The sequence below is a fragment of the Canariomyces notabilis genome (genome assembly GCF_033297395.1).
Source record: "Canariomyces notabilis strain CBS 508.74 unplaced genomic scaffold N656scaffold_1, whole genome shotgun sequence".
NCBI lineage: Eukaryota > Fungi > Ascomycota > Sordariomycetes > Sordariales > Chaetomiaceae > Canariomyces > Canariomyces notabilis.
Window position 1 is genome coordinate 1,533,000 of NW_027041823.1, and position 20,610 is coordinate 1,553,609.

Genomic DNA, 20,610 nt, shown 5'->3' on the forward strand with positions numbered 1-20,610 from the left:
AATATCGGTTGGAGGCACCAACAGCCCACTACTTAGATCACCCATTTTCTAATGGAATCTAACAGCGGAAAAATAACCAGAAGAAAGCGCTTAATTAGGCAATAATAAAATAGTTCTTAGCACGCAAATAGCTTTAGAAATGGTAGAGTTCTAGGAGTTAGTGCGTTGAACGTTGAAGGTTTAGTACCCTACCCTACAAAGGGTCTGCGGTTCCAACTTAGACTAGTGTAGGTGGGTGTATAGTAGGGGGGGTTGTAGGTAGTTTGATTGGCTGGAATCGCCTAGTAGTATATATCCAAGTAGTTATGGGCCCTATAAGAGCCAATATAGCGCTAAAAAACCCACTAAGACCGCTACGTATCTACGTACCACCTACACACTGGTCTGAGCCCCTGAGATAAAATCTCACGTGGTATGTGCTGTGCGTACGTATGAGTGCAACGTTGTCTTGACTGCCGTACCACTGTGTGGCAGTTGGCTACTTACTAGAGGCCCCTTGGTGATGTCAAACTGGTTTTCGTCCCAACTGCTCATAGATTTCCAAGTGTACGGAGTAGACACTGCCAGCTGGAAGCATTTTCTGGCATTCTGTCTGGTTGACTGGACCGACGATCCTCAGCCAGATCGCGACCCTTTGTTCCTTTAAAAATTTTGTCGTGCATAACTCGGGCCAGCAGGGTCCAGTTGGGCCTGGGAATCTGGGATCATTTGTCGGCTGTCAAGAAACAGAGGACACTGTGCGATTTCAGACACATCTGTAGACGCTGGTCGGGCCTTTCTCTTATTTCTCGCGATGTCTGAAATGTGTCGGCCATTCTGAAGACCAATGTGCGCCATACACCAGTAATGTCCAGTATCATCGGGATGGCAGGTCGAACCCAGGGCAGTTTGCAGATCGATTTGCGCAAACCATCGCAGTGGCGCTGGGTTTTCGACCCGCTTTTCTTGCACATGATGCCTTTGCTTATAGCGTTGGCTCTGGCCCAATCATTTCATGGGCAATGACATTGGATGGTTCGCAGAGTGCCGTCATGGATGAAAAACGAGCGGCTTTTGTGGATGACCAGATCTTCTTGAAAGATGCGCTTGGAAAGCAGCTTTCTTAAAGTGTGCATGAGAGAAATCAGCATTGGTTATAAGGTAAGGCAAGCATTACGGTACGGCTGCTTCTCGGGCCACACGACCGTTGTTGGCTTCCCGTTCCGATCCCGGTGCCCGATTCTTGGTAGCTGGCGCGTGAAGCCGGAATACGAAGCCCTGAATTGACCCATCGACCCCGTACTGGCTCCCTCCCCCTGAGTTCCTGACAGCCCCTGCAACTCAATCCCTGCAAACCCTTCCTCTGCACATTTCCAAGGCGCCCACGCAACCTGCAAACAGGAACGTTTCTTGCGCCACCAGTCACTTCCTCTCGACACTCCACTTTCGCAACCTTAAGCCATCCTGAAAACGTTCTCAAAAAAGTCCACTCGTTTCCCATTTCCCGCTTCTTCCCCGCTGTCGTTTCTAGTTAACGGTTACCTCATTTCACTTCATTCCATCGGCAACCGCGATTAGCTCACGCTTGAAATACCGATACTTTTCTTCGAAACGAACAGGCTGAACGCGACCGTTCCCAGGCGAGGACCACAACTTCGTCCACTTTCACCATCATACCCAGCACCGAAGGAGTGAGGCTGCTAGCGGCAGTACTTTTGCGATCCTGCCGTTCTGTTTTCTTTTCTAAACGCGCTCCCGAGCGATAACCTGCGCGATTTGGACACGTCGCATTTCCCAACTCACAAGATGCGGCTTAGCGGAGCAGTCAAGTTCCTCGTCTTGGGGCTCTCGGCGATCTCTGTCGCTGAGGCTACTTTGCTGGACGTCAACGCCATTGGTCGCAACATAAGGGCACTCCAGAAGAGACAGACCGATGACGATGGTGAATCAAATGCTGCTACGACGACTACTCAATCTTCATCATCGGCAGCTTCATCGTCGACAACCTCAACCCGGATTACCACAACCGCCACCACTTCGAGCACATCAGCTAGTCCGACCATAACTTCCACAACAAGGGGACCAACAAGTCCGACTACATCTTCCAGCCAGCCACCACAGACCACAACATCAGACTCCCTTTCGTCCACCTCAGATGCGACGTCATCGACTTCTGAGCCTCCGAACTCGGATTCGACACAATCTCAGACGGTCATGACGACCTTCACGACTATTACGACCACTAACTCGGACGGCTCGCAGATGACGCTGACCAGTTCATTCGTGACAACTGCAACTGCTGGTCTTGCTAGCGGTGGAAGCGGATCGGAACAAGGCATGTCAGAGCAGACTCGCAACACGGTTATTGGCGTGGTTGTTGGTGTCGGTGGCGCCATCATCCTCGGCGGATTGGCAGTGGTTGCCTGGAGAATCTGGGGACGCAAGAAGCCTCAGGAGGAAGCTGACGGCCTCATGGATTACAACAGCACCGTCGAAAAGCCCGAGTCTGGAGCCTCCATGACTGGGCGCTCACCTTTCCAAAGTACCCTAGAGAGCTATCATGCGCCGACGCAGGTCAATACAGCAGCAAACTTCTAGTTGACCTCAAGCCTGAAAACCCACGCTGCGGCCTTTCTTGACAGTTTGCCGCTCGGCGAGCTCGTTTGCTTCGTCTCCCAAAAAATCTCCTCTCTCCCCGTCGTCTCTGGTTGAGTAGACGGACATTGACCCCAAGCCACCCTCACCTGTTACTCGACAAGAGCACTTTGGGTGAAGGGGAATGCGCTAGAGAGTCTTCCTCTCCTAATTCTTTGCCATCAGCAACAACGTCTGGTTTACAGCATACGTGGGGCATGGGAAACGGCACGTTGATGCTTGAGATTACAGGAAGGAGAAACCGCGACAAAAACTAGCGGAGGTCTTTTTTTCCTGGTGGGTGATACGCTGTGAGCAGGAGGCCGGTCGAGGAGCATTCGCAGGACACCATCAACAATCAAGATTTCATCGTTTTCTCGTCTTTACTATCTTCTCTCTCGCCCTCTCTCCTTATGTTTCGATGCCTGGCTGAACTGGATCTGGGTGGGATGTTCAGTCGGCCATCCGCGAGTTCACACAGGATAGCTTTTGAGCGCTGTGTAGGACCTTTAATATATCACTCATTCTCTCATCTACTCGCCATGGGCGGGAGTCGCGTTTGACGTCAGCATGCAGTGGTGAATGAGGCTCCGCACTTACACTTTTCCCCCCTAAGCGTCGCCACAATTTCCTGCGGCGTACGTCTGCCATCCGAAGATATGAGAGGGTTGATCCCAGGACCTGCACAACTAGTGATGCAGGTACAGAGAACCATAGATATGTACCTGAGAACGGGTCACGTGACTAGGTTTCCGCCCGGTCCACTGCTTCCCCCTTTCCATTCCCGCTCGAGCCTTGATCGCATCTGTCTCGGGATGGTTTCAGCATCCACATTGCATAGCTTACGATATCAAGAGGGCTTGCTGGACTCTCGGTGCTTCATTCGCTAATTAGTTGGGCGGTGCGCAGATCCGGTCACAGGGCTAAATTTACTATGATGTGTTGTCTCTTCCGAACGTTGACATTCTCCCCTCGTTTTCATCCAGGAGTTAGCTATGTTCTGAGCGCTGGTCGTCATTTAACGTCGACGATTCTGATTCAATAAAAGTTCTTGCTATCAATATACTCACTGCTTGGCTGGTCGGCTACGTTTTTCCTAGGGAGCGAAGAAAGCTCATGATGCGGTACGGGCTCTCCTACCTTGTTACAGCGGCAGCGGCGGTTGTGTGGTGGTCTGCTGCTGTTGTCGTGGCATCGGCCGATCTGGAAGCATCCCTTCTGAGCGAGTTCCGCATGGCAATGCTTGCCCCCCGGCAAGCCGGCACGAACCTGCAGGTCTTTACGGGCGCCTTGGGAGGCGTGAGGGCCTCCCCCATTGTTAACTCGGGCAATCCGGAGAGGCCGTTTGAGGTCGATGGCGACACCTTTGTATGTTTTTTCCTCCAAGGGCGAACACGCAGCTTCCGGGCGCAGAAAGTTGGCAGTTGCTAACCTTTCGGTCCAGCGTGATTACCAGACGGCCGCGAACCGGGCATGCGATAACCAGAAGAATGCATGTGCCGACCTGGCGAACAACGGGACTGGTGCATTCTCCGTCGGCGAATGTGACCAGCAGACTGGTGAGTCTCCGTCCTGCCCTGGGATGGGATGGAACAGACATGAGGTTGTGGATGCAGGCTGAATGGCATCTCTGCGTACCAACAGAACGGTGCAAGAGCGCGGCGACAGCGGCAACCGTCACGTCTTTCTCACCACCGGTGCTGGTGAGTTCAAACGACCAATTCGATTTCTTCTGCGACGTGTAATCGGCGTGGGCAAGTTCTTTGCAGGTTCAGGCTCTTGGGCTTTGTTGGAGTTCCTCGATGTGGGGAATCCCGTCATTCAACGGGTCACCGTCGTTGTTGTGTGTTTGCTGGCCTTGTTTTCTGTAACGTTACCGGCAATGCTCGTTGGAGCTTGGAAACATCAGACCAAGTGGCTTTTAGAGTTCAACCAACTGATTCCTTGGCTACCGGGCGAATCTCCTTCGGCACTGGGACAGCCCGAGTAGCGCCCAAGTAGCATCCGAGTCTCATCTGCAGGATAGGTGCGGCTAGGTGCGTGATGCAAAAGTTGAGGTTCGGCTTGACGACTGCATGGCCTTGGGCGAAACGGTCTGCGGTGTACCTATTTCTTCTGCATCATCTTGTAATACAACATGATGTGAGTATGTGTTTGGCCGGAGGTTTGTAATGTCTGGTGGTAATTCAGAGAAATTGAGTACTTGAATGCTTGGATAAAGGTATCGAAAGTGGCTTCGGGAGTCCCGACAAACCAGGAACACCATTTGTGTCTTTGACCAAATCGATGATTGTCGTCGAACTCCAGCCGCTCTCTCTTGGGTCTCCAGGACAGCAACACTCTGGGAGTCTGGGGTGGGGTTCCCTGCTTCCATCGTGTGTGCACGTGCTATTGGGCCCAAGGATTCCGGTGGATACCTACCCTTCTCTGGTGCAATGGCGCTGATGCGCGTCTGTCGTGGCATCCTCAAAGCGCACACGCAGTCAAACTTTGGGAAATGCAAATCCAGTTGGACACTCGGATCAAGTTTTCGTGCGATGGCCGTCGTCAGCACACTTTGTTTGCCAGTGACTTCTTAGAAAGATAGGTTCGAAGCCGTTACCTATAGAATTAACATGCAACAGGTACCTCGTAGTTGCCTTGCAAAAGTACCGACCCATCTGCCAAATAACAAGAGCGAAATTATCGGGCCAAACGGGTGGAGAAGACAGTGAGGAACGACCAGTTCATTAAAAAACGGGGTGTTCGCGGCCAGAACAGAAAAATAATTGCCAGCCGGCCCTCGACACTCCGCCTGCCAGGTCGTCCCTTTCCAGCCAAACCACGGCCATCCTCGCGTCTTGCTTGTTGCATGTTGCTGTCTGCTTCGAGTATCTGACTTGTCCACTGCTGTCTGCTCAAGCCCCCTTTCTTGCAGCAACCGCCGCGCGCTCTCGATGTGTCCAAGAGTTCCAAGACGTCGCTTTCTCACCTTCTTGTCGCTCCTTTAATAATTACAACCGTGAATTAAGATCCCTTTTAATTATCAACCCCCCCCCCCCTTTTTTTCTCCTTTCGATTCGACCAAACACCTGAGCGACCTAGACCCGCCGCAAGTTGCCGGAAACGCGTCGCGTCAAGATTTGCCCGACAACACTCCATGCTTTGCTGCTTCATCGCGACAACGGTGCTGTTATCTGGGGGCCGAAGGAGCGACATTTGTGACGCGTCAAGTCCGAGAATCAGCTGCAGACGACCTTTGAATCGTCTGCGCTGATCTCCCTAGGGTGAGGTTACAGCACACTTCCAGGATGATGCTGAACCATCGACGGGCCAATCCGAACAACGACCCGGCTGACTCTGGGCTCCTCTAGAAAGTCTCCAAAGACGTCTCCCGCAAAGCTGTCGCCGACAACTCCTCCCCGTGCGTCAGCACAGGACCGTTCCACGGCTTCGCAGACTCTGCATCTACCAACGGCTGCGTCACCCGCCTTCTCGAGTGCTTCGACCGCCGACGGCGAGGGGTCGTCACCCGAGCTCCCGCCTCTGCCAGCGCCTAGGCTGCCCGAACGAGTGCTCGGGCTGTTGAGGACCCCGCCGGCCAGTTCTGCGGGCTCCGAGGGCGAAGCTGCGCATTCCGGAGTCAACCAGTGGGGCTCGCCGTACCCGCCCCATCTCCGTGCCGAGAGCTCCAGCAGCGAGCATAGCTTGAGTAGCGACGCGTCCGGGGACTTGCCGATCCATCGACTGGAGCTTCAGACCCCGTTTCTGCGGGTGGCACCCCCCGTGCAAGACTCGCAGCCAGAGGTACGACTGTCCGGGCTTAGCGCCGCTGCTACTGTCCTTGCAAACCGGGCAAGACGCCTCAGGCACGGCATTACCGAAGGGTGGATACGCCAGCACACTGCCGGCGGCAGCGACCAGGAAAAGCGTCATTGGTTTAGCGACGGCACCGGCGATAGTGAGAACTCTTCGTTGAGCGGCTCATTCTCCGGTGAAGAGGCTGACTGGCTGGGTTACGACGACCTACGCACGCCAAAGGCCCGCAGCTTTGAGACCAGCGGTAGACCTCAAGACGCGTCTCGGTCTTATCTTGCAAAGCAGTCTAGTAGTGAAACCCTGAAGCAGTCAGATCTCGATCGCAAAACGGGAAACACAATCGCAAGAATGCCTTCCTCCGACGACCTGGCAACGCCTGCCAGCGTCGGAGACCAAAGCCCGGTTGGCAAATCGACTGACTTTGTTGGAGAGCCCGCATCTGCGGTTGACAGGCCCCGCACGCCAACCACAAGCCACAAGGCAGAGGTGAATGGCGCCCCAGGAGCTCTTAATGGCGAACAAAACACTCCCCTCACGCCTTCAAAGGCTGTTGTCAAGCAGGCTGCAAGCGCGGCTACACCGCGTCTCAAAAAGAAAATACCGTGGAAGGGCAAGACTGTCATGGTATCTCTCCCCAAAGATGATGAGCGTGGTCTCCCAGGCAAGCAACCTTTTCCTCTTACGGCGGCCGACATCTCCGGCATGCTCCGCAGTTGGCAACAGTTAGGATACAACATTGACGGATTCGACCTGTACGAGCCAACCGAGGAGCTTGATCCCAGGGAATACTCGCAAAGCAGGGGTCCCTGGCCTGATTTCGATGAGATGGTGAGGGAAAGGGAGCAGCGAGGTTGGAGAGTTCTCCTTCCGGACCTAAATGGTAAGCATTCCGGGTTTGACTGACTCCGGTTGCGTGCTGACAGTGTCGGCAGCATGGAAGAAGTACGTCGACGAGTTGAACGAGGCAAAACTTCGCGCGTTGGGAGTCTCATTTGGAGATGAGGATCCAGCTCAGCCATCGATCTCCCCGGCGTCTACAAGCAGGCAAGCATCTGTGGCACAGTATCCTCCATTACCGTTTTCGCCGCCTATCCCAACCTCCTCCGCATCGAGCAATCAAGCAATCTCAGGATTTCCTTTTACTGCCCCGTTCGCAACATCAGCCGCCCAGAGTCCTGGCATCCCAACCGGGGCGTCGCCAAGCCCCTTTGGCGTCAAGTTCAATCCTCGGGCTTCCGTTTCGATCCCATCACCGCGTACCTGGTCTCCCCAATTGCTGGTGCAACAGGGACACCATATGGGCTCCCCATCGCTTGCTAATCTGGGCGCGATGATGTCGCCAACTACCTCGTTCTCTGCTGATGGCATGCCGGTACCTATGAACCATCAGCGTCATCAGTCTCTCCAATACCCTACATTACCTCACCAATTCCAGCCACCTACCAGGGCCTCACCGCGCTTGCAAGATCTTCGCGAGGTCGATGAGGAAGCCCCAAGCCTAGGTATTGCAGAGCACCATGAGCCGGGTTTTGTTCGTCACAATCCCAGCGAGAGTCTTCAGAAGGAGATTGACGAGGCCGAATACCACCTGGAAGAGCAAATGCGGTCACAATTGGAAAATGACGAAGACTACAGCCCACATAACGAGACCGACATGGTGGAGGCGGCTCCAGCCGCATCGATGCTTCCCCTGTCGAGTGAGCCATCTACTCAATTCGCTCCTCAGGCCCCTCGATTCGGTAGCAGCGCGGATGGCCTTGTCCTGCATCATCCTCGCCCCCATAGCCGTGGACATTCCTTATCCCAGAAATACTTCACGGAGGACGACGCTACCAACGAAGGAGGCTTCAAGCCTACACTGCAGCGAATTTACGCGCACCCAACTGAGGATTCCGAGATTGAGACGAACCCGAGCAACTTGGGCACACCTATTCAAACCCTGGATTTTGCCAAGCTACTCCATCAGCGGTCATTCTCCACCGCCAGCAACCCTTGGACTGATAAGTCCAGCAAGTCTGCGGATATCGCCCAACAACCCCGCCCAGGCCATGGAAGCAAATCGTCTTTCTCGAAACTCAATGTAGAAGCGCCCGAATTCAAGTTTGATCCGACGAGCAGCTTCAATCCCGGCGCGTTCAGGTTTTCGGCCAATGCTTTCCAGCCCTTGGCGTTCAACATCGGAGTGAACCCAGCCAACTCCAGCCAGCCTAGCGTGCCAGCAACCAATATCAATGTCAATGCTCCCGCCTTTGCACCTGGTCGGAGCGATTTCAGTTTTTCGAGTGCAGGACCCAAATTCCGCCCTGATGCTCCTACGTTCATGCCAAATTCACTCTCAACCTCTATAACAAGCCCAATGTCGGGAGCTGAGAGCGGTAGCAACAGGACTAGTTCCATCTTCGGCAATATTGACCTATCCGCTTCGGACATCATCAAGCCCACCAAACAATCCAAGGCTATTCCCATTGTGCGGCCTGATAGCCTCGGATTGGAGGCTCCCGGTGGAAAACATCACGGCTCAGACGACCATCCGGTTGACGAGCCGCGCTTCAAAAGGGCTCGGGCCAGCGTTGGTGCTGACGATGCCGTGCCGCGCCTTGCAGAGTCCACCAAAGAGAACACACCTGTGCCCGAGCCTAGAGAGGAAGCGTCTACCCAAGGGGAAACAGCACCGGAGGAGAAGTCGTTTGATGAGTCCAATATGGGCCTCGCGGACACGACTCTGTCATCGACCATAGTTTCCGAAACGACAGATACCAAGGCTACAGCGAGCCCATCCGCGACATCCCCCGATCAGGCCACGGTGAGCTGGGCGCCTTTCGAATTCAAGAGCACCCTCGATATGCAAGCGTTCAACGACGCCAGGCCGTTTGGATTTGATAAATTCCATCCAGGACATAAAAAGTCGCTTTCTGCGACTGCTAAAGCATTCGTCCCCGGCGCGACAATCTGGGCAGGGACCCCCGAGCCGGTCGCTGATGTTACCGGCGAGCTCACTGACAACCCTACGGTTCAATCTGGAGCCGCCCTGGAATCAAGCGCATCAACCAAGAACGAGTCGGTGGATGCGATCCCAGAGACATCTCTGAGTCAGGCTCAGTCAAGCGAGGAAGCATCAGAGTCTATTCTGACATCCGTGGAGAAGTCGGAGGCGCCCGTTCCCAGTACTGCTCCGAAGGGGCTGTCCGCATCTCGATATGCCCGAAGTCCTCCGCCGCCGCCGAAGCGAACTGGGCTCTCAGCATCGCGTTTCGCTGCTACTCCCTCGCCCGTCCGTGATGAGGAGCCCGCCGAGGCACCGCCAATCGTTTCGCCCCTGGAGGCTGACAATACCCCAGAGTCGTGGCCCCTCCCCGACGAGGGTCTTCCCCTTGTTGACAATGGCAGGCGTGGCGAGGAAAGTGTGTCTCCCGAGCCGACCATGGACCATATTGACGAGGTCATGCGCCGTTTGAATGAAAACCCAGATATGGGTGTCAACAAGACATATAGCAAACAGCCGCAATGGCGTCAACCAACACCGATACAGCCGTCTCTACACGTGCATTCCGAACCTCAGCTCCGCAGCGAAGCTTCCAGTCCCGACCCAGGCTTGAACCGGTACCGCGATGTTGTTGAGGTTGAGGGCCATCAGCACGTTCTAGACGATCCTTTCGTCGACCCCCCTCACAGTGCCCTTTCCACCCAGGGTGCTATACACCATCTCAATGGTAGTGAAAGCCTCCCTGCCAGCGACTGGGAAGGTGATTTCACCGACGAAGAGCAAGACAAGCTCGAGTCCCGTGTCAATTTCTTTGATGGGCGCGTTCATGAACTTGTGGGTGGGATACTTGCAGCCCGCCTCGGGCCACTGGAACAGACCTTGGAGAGCATTAGCAATGCTTTGGCAGGAATCTCGAGGCAGAGGCCTCCAAGCCAACGAGCACGACGCAGTATATCTGCAGAGATTCGTGAAAGCGACGCTGATGACGAAGACGATGAGGCACCTGGCCCTCTGCGACCCATGAGCCCGCGCCGAGACCGCAAGCTAGAGCAAATCCGAGCCGCCGTCTTGGATGCGATGGTTACACATCAACGGAATCAACCCAAGGAGCCAACTCCAGCTCCTGTCCCTCTGCCCAGGGACGACGCTCCCATCTTAAATGCCCTCATGGAGATGAAAGAGCACTTGAGCGAGTCTATCCAACCGGCCTTCCGTAGCGAGGATCTCAAGCACATCATAGAAGAAGCGGTGGGGAGCCGCATCCCTGTCGCCACCATGGGCGACCACGAAAGGCTGAATGAGCTCCAAGCCCGTATTGCCGAGCTGGAGCAGCGGCTTGGTGCGGAGGAGGCGAAATTGGAGGCAGAGATCTCTGCCAAGAGAGCCGCAGAAAACCGTGCCGCAGAGATTGACCGCGAGCTTCAGTCCGCTGCTACCAGGATAGAGGTTGAGATGATGAACAAGAGCGCGTTGAATCAACGTATTGCCGACCTAGAGGACCGGGTGCACCACGCGGAACAGCAAGCGGAGGTAGAGGTCAAGGGAAGAAGAGCGGCTGAAGATCGGCTCTCGGAAGTTCAGCGCCTTCTTCGGATATCATCCGAGGAGGAAGTGCGCCTCCGAGAGCTCGTTGAGGAGAAGGAACAAAAGATCAAGTCCCTTGAGTCTACGCAAAGCAAGAATCTGATGCGCCTGACCCTTCTAGAGGCTAATCAGGCGAATGCTCATCAGGCTCAGGGTGAGACGCAGAACCGCATCAATACACTCGAGGCGGAGGCCCGGGAGGCTCGAAAAGAAGCGCATCACTGGCGATCCGAAACGGATCGTATCGTCGGGATTGCTCAGCGACGTGATAAAGAACTGGCTCAGGCTCTTGATGAAAACAAAGCTCTGCACAAGCTCATCGACACTCTGGGTGTTCAACTCCAAGAGAATGAGCACGTCCGCGACAACTGGCGCTCCAAATTCATGACACTGCAAGAAGAGATGGCGCGCGCGGCGAAGGAAATGGCTGAAGAGATCGCGCGGCGCACGAAAAAGGAGCAATCATTGTTGGGCCGCCAAGAGGTTCTGGAGGCTAGGCTGCAGGCCGAGGCAAGAACCCGCGAACGTATCGAAACCGAGCTTGAGAGACTGGAAATGGGCGAGCGCCAGGGCATGAGGGCCGTCGCCGAGTGCAAGAGACTTGAGGCCGCCCTCGCCGAGATGCGCACTGAAAACCACAAGCTGCACCAGAGCGCTCTTCGCTACCAAGCCGAGTTCCAGGAAGCCAGGGAATCTGCTGCCCGCGAAGTCAAGCGCACACGCGATGCCATGCAAACTGAAGTGGACAACGCGAATCACCAGGTCAACGTTGTCCGCGAAGAACTCGAGGACCAGGTGGTAAGACTTCGTGCCCAACTGGATAATGTCAAGATGGATGCGGATACAGCCAAGGCACGCCACGAAATGCTTCTGGAGGAGGCACAGACCTCAAAGCAGGCCGAGCTGGAGGAGCTTGTGCGCAAGCATCAGAACGAGATCGAGGACCTGCAGGCACGCTACGAACGTCAGCTCAGCAACACGTCGGAGGAGGCCCAAAGGACGGAGCAGAATCTCCTGGAGCGTCTGAGCATTTCCACCTCCAAGTGGGAACATCTGCAAGACAAGGTGGCCCATTTGGAGGAGAAACTGGAAATTGCCAAGGAGGCTGCCAGGGCAGCAGCTCAGGCAGCCAAGTCTGCCGCCAACTCCGATCCTGTTCCTCAGCCCCGGGCCCCTGCCGCCTCGCGCCAGCTCGAACCCCCAGAGAAGATATCGCCGCAAGCCCTGCGCGAGTCTATTATGGTACTGCAAGAACAGCTGCAGGAGCGTGAGCAACGCATCGAGGAACTCGAGGTGAAGCTCTCCAAGACGGATCCAGACGCCGAGATCAAGATCTCCAAGCGTGATGATGAAATCACCTGGCTGCGCGAGCTCCTAGCCGTGAGACACTCAGACCTTCAAGACATCATTGGCGCTCTTAGCCGGGACGATTACGACAGGAACGCAGTAAAGGACGCGGCGATTCGTCTCAAGGCAAACCTGCAGATGGAGGAGCAGGAGCGTGAGAGAGCCATGAACGGTGGTTCGGCGATCAACTTGCCCAATATTGCAGCCACAATTCGGGATGCGGCTACGCCTCGCGTTGCCCAGGCGGTCGGCCCGCTGGCTGCGGCGTGGGGCAACTGGAGGAAAGGGCGAGATCTAGGTAGCGTGTTGTCGTCCCCGGCGCCGGCCAGCGGAGGCAGTTCGACGCCTTCTCGGAGCAATACTGTGTCGAACAGCTTACTCGGCGGGCTGTTGACACCACCAGCATCGGGAATGCGCCAGACTCCTCCCACCACGCAAGCCAAACAGCCCACTGCCTTCTCCAGCACGGGCCGCCGGTTCACGGCCCAAGACCTTGCCAATAGGCCTAGACCCCAACCCCCAGCCGCCTCGGGCTTGAGCAAGCAGGAAGGGAAGGCGCCCGCTCAGAGCACTCCTCCCCGGCGCGCGCTCTCCGGGCCGGTAACGCCACCCATGATGCGGCCGAGCGCATACGATTCGGACGCCCATGCCGAGGATTTTGATGACGCCGGCTTTTTTGAAGACGACTAAATCTGGACCGAGGACTGCTAAGCGAAGGGAAGAGAGGATACATGGTGCAAGACTAACTGAACCATTACTTTCCTTTGTTTTTTTTTTCTTTTGCAGTTGATCAAGTTAAGAGACGGCAGCTATGATTTTTAGCACTTCACATGTTTTGATATTTTGTTTTCTTTCCTTCTTTGCTACCCTTACTACTCTTCTGACATTTCCAACCGAAGCAAGCAGCAACCCTAAGTTAAGACTGGAACTACTGTAGAATGATACCCCGCTTTATATAAACCACTTCTGTCGCTATTGCTTGGCATGGGGGAGGAAGTCAGCTTACAGTGCTCCTCCTTGTTGTTCTCTATATTATCCCTTGTTGGCCCATTGTATGGGTGTAATAATTCGATTCAAGCCTTACAATTCAAATATATCCCTGCTCTTCCTCTTTCCTTTCCGTTTCCTTTCATGTATGCATGTACTGTGGACTTATGAAAGGTGATGGAGGTGGCGGTTTTATCGGTGTGGCCCATTGACTGGCAAACATGGAAAGGGGGTGAATAGCAATGATCGCCGTGGCCCGACGGGATGGAAGAACTGGGAAGGGTTGTATTGTACAATACAATACCTAGCTGCCAGGTAGATCAAACTCTTCCCGCATTGCCTGTCTCCCTTCTCTGATTCTTTTTTCTCTCTTCGCGAGTTCCCATTTACTCGGTCTGCCGGTAAAGGTAGTCTGGACCCCACTTCCCTTAGTACCCCCTGAATCTTTGTTTACTATGATAGTTCCGACGTTGTAGGTGTTACAACGTTGGCAAGGCGAAGTCGCACTACCTTTTTAGTGTCTTCTCGATTGCCCTGATACTTCCCTTTCACCCTACTGTATTTAAAACAACTCCATTATGCAGGCATTGGATCGTACGGAGAGTCCGGAGTCCCTTCCGTTTCTCTGGAGCAAATGGTAAGCGACGCAGTGGACGCAGTGGCCGTACTTGGTATGTACGACCCATTCTCGACTTGCGCCGGAACAGCCTCGGGCAAAGACGGCAGACTTCATGGAGTGAGCGAGGTTCCTAGCACGCAGCCAAGAACCTGGAACGCATGTTCCTTGACATGATATGTAGGGAACACAGCATATCCCGTAACCAGCGGCATTAGAGCCAAAGATAGCAGCAGCAGTTTCTGGCGGCCGGGCGGGCAATATATCACGGCGTAGCAACATAGCACGGTTGTTGCGGCAGGCTGGAATTGCACAATGTCGGTAGCCGGCTGTCACCCTCAGGGCTTGTCGCCATCAGGTTCGGATTAGAGCCCGGATTGGGTGAGGCGGGTTTCTGTTCATGCTGTGCGAGGAGAGATTGATTGCGTGGATGCATTTCTTTGCATCTTCTGAAGCAGAATTAGGATGGATAGGCGAGGGTAATAATAGGTAATAGGTCGGAATACGGAGACTGGAGACGTTTCGAGATGCTTTTAAGATCACCTTTGTACGATGGTACTTGGGATGTGTTGGAGTAGTGTTTAGGCTCCCAGCGCAGATAAAGTTTTGGGTGTTGCCGGTCTTGCCTTCCACACTCCTTTTTCATTGTTTCAAGCGGCTTCCAGCAGCCGATCTTTTTAGATCAACCAGTTTCGATACAGACCCCAGAAATCGCAAAAACAACGTTTCTTTCCAGGTGCGAATCTGTGGAGAGCTGTCCTGTTTTGGCAGGTGCTAAACAGTAAGGTGGGAGGTGGCTCTTTTCGCATTCCCGGGCGCCGGGAATGGCTTCCCATCTCCATGGTTCCAGCACGCATGGCACCACGACACGGCGAACGCCTTAATTCAGCCTCGAGACGCACGAACGTAGCCTGAACAGCCTCGACTCGCTGCCACGTCTTTGATGTGTTTCACCAGAAAAACAGTAGAGTTGTCGCCAACGTTAACATTACTGTATGTACACTACTGATCTAGACGCCCCTGCACGAGAGAGCCCTGTTTCCCACTTCGCGACACGAGGCTGCCTCCCGACTGGAGTAATCCGCGAATATGGATACGTGAGCGCCAGAGAACCAAGCGCCCTGTGGCTCAAACTCGGAGATGCTTGTTTTTCTCTCTCATATCTTGCCCCTTTTCAAGCCCTTCTTCCCCCCGGTGACACGGAAGATGCCATCACACACCTCAAACACGCAGAGATCCCGAGAGACGCTCTCGTCCCGACCCTTGTCGCAGCCGATTCAGGGAGTGCCCAATTCCCGACGACCTGCAGGAGAAATATTGGCGCGCTCTGGCCGTTTTCGGCCTCGAAAATCTCGGTATTTGCCAGCCTATAGTGTTGGTCCAGTGACACATCGCCGTCATTCTATGCTGCTCTGCAGACTGCAAGAGAGTGGTCGCGGGGATCGACAAGATGGTTTCTTCTTCCAACACATGGGGGTAAATCTTGAATCAGCTAATCAGCTTCCCACTCACCGCGTAACGTAGTGTAGTGCGTCGATCAGCGACCCGTGTCCATGGCCCCCCTCTGGAATGATGCCAGCCGTCCCGCAGCCCGCGGAGCAATGGCGTCGTGGCTTGCTGCGACGTGCTTCTCTCCCTCTGCCCCGCAGTTGTGCGGGCTTCGACAACCGGTGAGCCACTGCCGGCCATGTCCCGAAAGAGGCTAACGAATAACGCTAACTACATAGATGATGGGCTGCGATGCAGATGTTTCTTTTGAGCACGTCTTCGGGTCTGGCTGGCATCGAGGTACTGTTTATGAAACTATGTACATACAGTACTGTACAATCTTCGTGCAGTAGAAGTATGTATGTATGTATTCCGTACATACATCAATACTTCGTACACAGTATCTCCTTTCCAGTGAGGAGTCACAGACGTGAGCAGCAAGGGAAACGCCACAGCCGGCTTCTGCCGTTTTGTGACAGGCTGCTGATCTATCCGCTACTACATACACTACTTGAATTTTGCATACCCAGTTCAAGAAGGCAATGCCGGTAGGTCAGAGTGAAAGTGATGGGAATCACGTATGAGCTGTACTGTACTGTGGTATGTATGTACTATTTTTGTTGGACCCCCCTGAGTGTCAGCGGAGAAAATATTGCTCCTGTGTGTTGACTAACGTATATGGATACTGGTTCTTGTTATTTGTGTAGTATACATCCTCCAACAAAAGATCTGTTATTAACAAGGCCCGAGGTGGCGTCAATGTCGACGATTAACGTTAACCTTGTTTGACGCCATGCAGGCGGGCTTTCTTAGGTCGTTTTCCGGGCGGGCTGCACTCCGCTCTGGATACAACCTCGCGCAAACACAGAATCGTCTACCTACACAGTAACTGAAAACTTCACGACAAGTTGACAACACCCTGGCCCTTGGGTAAGTTATGTTCCATGGGGCTGTTCGAACTTGGATAGGACTGACTGCGTGGTCGAGGCTCAGCAGCGGCAGATCAGCTAACGCGGTCCGCACCAGTTGGCAACAGAACCATCCATGTCTGTGTGTGCTGTACGAATCCACTGCGGTGTGAGATATCCCAGGGGTTCCATGGATGTATTATATGTAGATGGAGCGATGGGACTGGTCGATCACACTACAGTAGCAAACATTGCGAAACTCTGGCCAGTTGCGGTTTTGGAGAAAGATCCAAATGAAGAGAAGAATAATTAAGGGACTCGGAGCGAGAGAGAATCCCAACAATAAATGCCATTCGAGCTCTCCTGTATGTCGATTGCCCACATACACTAGAACCCATGGTTGGTTGTTCCCAAACTATGTTACAACGTGGTGTTACCTCGTCAAATATTTCCTAATGGAGACAAGGCTAGTTTTCGGTTTTCCGTCTCAGGATCTCGATTTGCAGCACAACGAAAAGACCATTCTCTTCCAGCATCGCGGTATGCTACACAGTCAGGTACTTGGGATTGGGACAGAAACTGCTTTCAAGGCAAGACGGGGCGCACAAATGCAGCCATGGTGATCTCTTTGGCCAATTTGCCATGTATGTAATAAGTAAGTGTACTCCCTACTGGGCTTTATTCTACGTCTGTGTACGGAGTATCCGTATGTATGGACAATTACACTAGCACCCGGTGACTCGGCAAGCCGAGAATAATTTGGCCTCGCCGACGGGACCGGAGAAGCCAGCAACCCCCACGGTGCTAGGTTCTCTATCCGTCCTTTTGATACAATGACTACTAACACTTACACTATTACCTCCGTATAACGTGCCCATGTTGGCTTCCTAACGTCAATCACGAGAAGGGACAATTTTGGCTGGGAGCGCGAGATCAGTTCTTGGCATACCATCGCGGTGAAAAAAAAAACGCAATGAAGCCCTGGCAGATACTGTCTCTCGTACTGTACACGGTACAGATATTCCGTACCTCGATACTTGAATTTCCTCTTAAACGGCCATATTTGCATGTATACTACCTGTCAAGTATTGTATGCGCGAAGCATGATTGATACTCAATTACACTGTACGCCTAATGTAAAGCCCTGGCCCCGTTCCATGGAGGTTCCTGCTGCCAGTGTTGACGACACTTGGGGGCTGCAGTCTGCAGATGAACTAGTGGCGCCCAGCCCGCTGGCCGCCTGAGTGACCCACCCATCGATTTCCATCCTTGTCACGTCCATCACCCAAACGACCAATGCACATACAAATCCCGGCCTCAGCTGAATGCAAGTCTGCGGGGCCTCTGATTCTTGCAGTCCCGGCGGCGCATTTTCAAGACACAGTACAGCACGTTACACATACACTAAATATCCCGCGAATGCTACCGTTGCATGTATGTACACTAGAGTTTGTTATGCGCTTCTGGAAGCTCTGAGGATTTTGCGGGAACTAAAACCAGATAGGCAATACCACAGTAGAACAAATGTACGGAGTAATCATGGCATGTATGTACCTTACAGCTGTCACAGCTGCAATTGGGGAAGGGGAAATGCACATACATGTATAAGGTATGTATTGTACCATACCAACACCGGCCAACCGATGGGGAAAGTATACTAATGAGGTACGAATGGATGCAAAGTCCGAGTTATCGGTTCCCTTGTGGGGGTTGAGCGCCATTTGCGGATCATCCCAAGCTTATTACATGTTAGTGTAGTAGCGTACCCGGAGATTGAGTGCCACACTATAAAACGCAAACCAAGCGGACGGGAGGCGCGAGAGTCCATGCACGGGATCATGCCAGTACACTACGCTAAGAAACAACAACGCCAATTCGGTTGCCCGTGCCAGCAGAGCGGGAAGGCTCCTAGTATTATCAATGCATCTCCAGCACCTGACACACAGATGCCAGGTATATATTGCCCACTTCCATCAAGGCGTTACCACACGGCCTTTGGTCTTCCCCAGAAAGACACAGCGACGCCGCTTGGTATGTACTGTACAGTACTTGTAATTACCTACATAACACTACAAGGTTATCTCACCTCATTCAGGCTTCGATCGTGAGCATCGGGCATGAGAACGGAAAGCCTCAACACGCAGGGCTATGTGTACTAGAGGTTAGTTAGTCCCAATGCAGCATTCATCCAAGAGCTTGCGGGGAGAGGACGGCACCGGTGACCGGGATTCGCTTGGGGCCGGGGCTTTACGATATTACCGGGGTACTAGATCCTTGATCCTGGGTCTCCAGAGGCTGTCAGCCCGTTCCACTTCTTGCGCTGTTCTGGGTTTCCGTCCGAAACCCACAGCGGTCCAGGACCTTTGAACCGTTAGGCGGCAGCTCATCAGCCTTCCGTCGGCATCAAGACATGGCTTACACTAGTAAGATTGAGTTAGTACCATCAGAGGGAAGCGTCGATCCCTGCCGCGCATCATAGGAATGATATTGTCCAGAAAAGTTGACGGACAACAACAGCTTGATTGGTCAACAAATCCAGGTCAACCGCACCCTGGGCTATACCCGACTCCGGACTCGCACTCACTCCTCGTCCTCTCGGCTTCCAGGGCGCAAGCTGCTCTCTCTGTGTTAACTATGACCAATGAAGAGCTATTGTATCGTACAATACCTACACTACAACACGGGAGCAGAGAAATGCCGCCCTGTCACTTGCTTGATAACTAGCGTCGAGAAATATTACAACTACAGACGATACTTGGGGGGATACCCATGTTCAGGACACGGGGATGCGTGCCGGCATGCTTTGATGCCAAGCAGCGTCGTGCTGTTCCCAACACGCCGGTCACACTCTCACACTTGATTCTTCGTACTGTAGAGCATTTCCCCCTTGGTTCGAGCTAACATATCGCTCACTCGTTCGAAAGCTGTCTGTCCCCGACAGAAAGCGGAACCCGCAGTTCTGCACTAGAGGTCACCAACCATCTCCAAAGCCGCAGTCCAGTCGAAAGCTGAGAAAGTCGTCTCAGACAGACAAGCTATGCCGGATCTGGCCGTCTTGCTAGTCTACACTACCTAGGACTACACTAGGTAGGCTGGACCCTTGGCCCTTCATGGTCTTACCTAGGCACACCCCTCCCCCGATCCTGTTCACTTTGGCTAAGATGAACAGCTTCTCCTACACGGCACGCCAAGGTACTTGTACTGTACAATTACTTACCTAGGTACATACTCTGCGGCATCCGTACCAAATCCACATCCCCCAGCGCCCACATTCAGCCCATAACTACCCAAGTAGCTGAGTACATGAACTACGTGCCGCAGGGAAGATCCTCGCATTGTTGAATGTGCAATAACCGTGGTAACTCGTGCGCGGCACTCCCACAGATCTCTGGAGTGAGATCGTGGAGGGCACCTGGGCGTAAAGAGGCTTTCCTTTATCTCACTTCATCTAGCTTCTCACTATCGACCTCTGCTTCGCTCCAACCAAGTACCGCTGTCCTGCTGGTCAACTTGCCTAAAAACTCGGGCAGTCAGACGACGACGGTATAATCGACGGGCACTCATCTGCTAACGGCGCAACTCCAGCAGCAGGTCCGCGATTTCTCCGAAAATTCAACAGCAAGGCGGTGACTCGACCCATCCAGAAAGTAACTAACTTGCCTCCATTAGAACCTGAAGCGGACTTCGCCGAGCCTTGCCGCTCATTTCTTAGGTTGTCCTTTGCGAGAGAATCTCGAAGCGGTGGGGACCTACCTAGGGGACGCATCTGGTTCGCACTTGCCTCCAGCACTACACTAGATTCTCAACGGGTGGCCGCTCGTTGCTGCACACGCGCCCTTGGGTGAGGTGTGCTGTGTCCATTCCTCGCACCTGCTGCTGCCGTTTTCTGCTGTTGCTGCTGGTGCTGCTGGTGCTGCCTTCACCAGTGCAGTTCCCAATCCAGTTTTCGTCACTGCATCCACCAACGCCGGCAACACCCGCAGCAGCTCGCTCCATTGGCGCTGTTATTCCAAAAGGAGAAGCGCAGACTGCTCCCTGCTCCCTGTTCGCTGGTCCGAGGCGTCAGTCCCTGAGACGCCAATTTCCAGGCAGAGCAGCAGAAGAAAGCCGTCCGGCTTGTTCTGCTTCTTGCTCCCTTTCAGCCCTCCCGCGCTAGCCCTCGCGGGGCTTGATGCCCCCTCCCTCATCACCCAACCCCCTGCTGAGTAACTTGGAACTACAAAGCACGAGGCACGAGGCACGAGGAGGCGCCATCCCAGACCGTTCAAGTACAAACACGCCACTGC

General features: G+C 53.8%; 3 protein-coding genes across 3 annotated transcripts; all 3 read left to right on the forward strand.

Annotated features, from left to right (window-relative positions):
• Positions 1–1,785: 1,785 nt before the first annotated feature.
• On the forward strand, positions 1,786–2,577 carry N656DRAFT_793934 (uncharacterized protein; the record flags this gene model as incomplete). The annotated part of the gene is made up of 1 exon (XM_064817216.1): positions 1,786–2,577. The coding sequence occupies one exon, from the start codon at positions 1,786–1,788 to the stop codon at positions 2,575–2,577; it is 792 nt and encodes a 263-aa protein (XP_064675029.1).
• Positions 2,578–3,732: 1,155 nt separating this feature from the next.
• On the forward strand, positions 3,733–4,358 carry N656DRAFT_764676 (uncharacterized protein; the record flags this gene model as incomplete). The annotated part of the gene is made up of 3 exons (XM_064813347.1): positions 3,733–3,981; positions 4,058–4,172; positions 4,258–4,358. 3 exons carry the CDS (start codon positions 3,733–3,735, stop codon positions 4,356–4,358), a joined length of 465 nt encoding a protein of 154 aa, XP_064675030.1.
• A 2,286-nt stretch (positions 4,359–6,644) lies between these two features.
• Positions 6,645–13,162, forward strand: N656DRAFT_39681 (uncharacterized protein). Its single transcript, XM_064809519.1, has 2 exons — positions 6,645–7,291; positions 7,344–13,162. Exons 1-2 carry the CDS (start codon positions 6,760–6,762, stop codon positions 13,013–13,015), a joined length of 6,204 nt encoding a protein of 2,067 aa, XP_064675031.1. The 5' UTR covers positions 6,645–6,759; the 3' UTR covers positions 13,016–13,162.
• The last annotated feature ends 7,448 nt before the right edge of the window (positions 13,163–20,610 follow it).

Coding starts and splice junctions, on each gene's coding strand:
- N656DRAFT_39681 (XM_064809519.1), top strand. CDS start 6,760: ATGCCTTCCTCCGACGACCTGGCAACGCCTGCCAGCGTCGGAGACCAA. Junction 7,292..7,343: donor TCTCCTTCCGGACCTAAATG/GTAAGCATTCCG, acceptor CAGTGTCGGCAG/CATGGAAGAAGTACGTCGAC.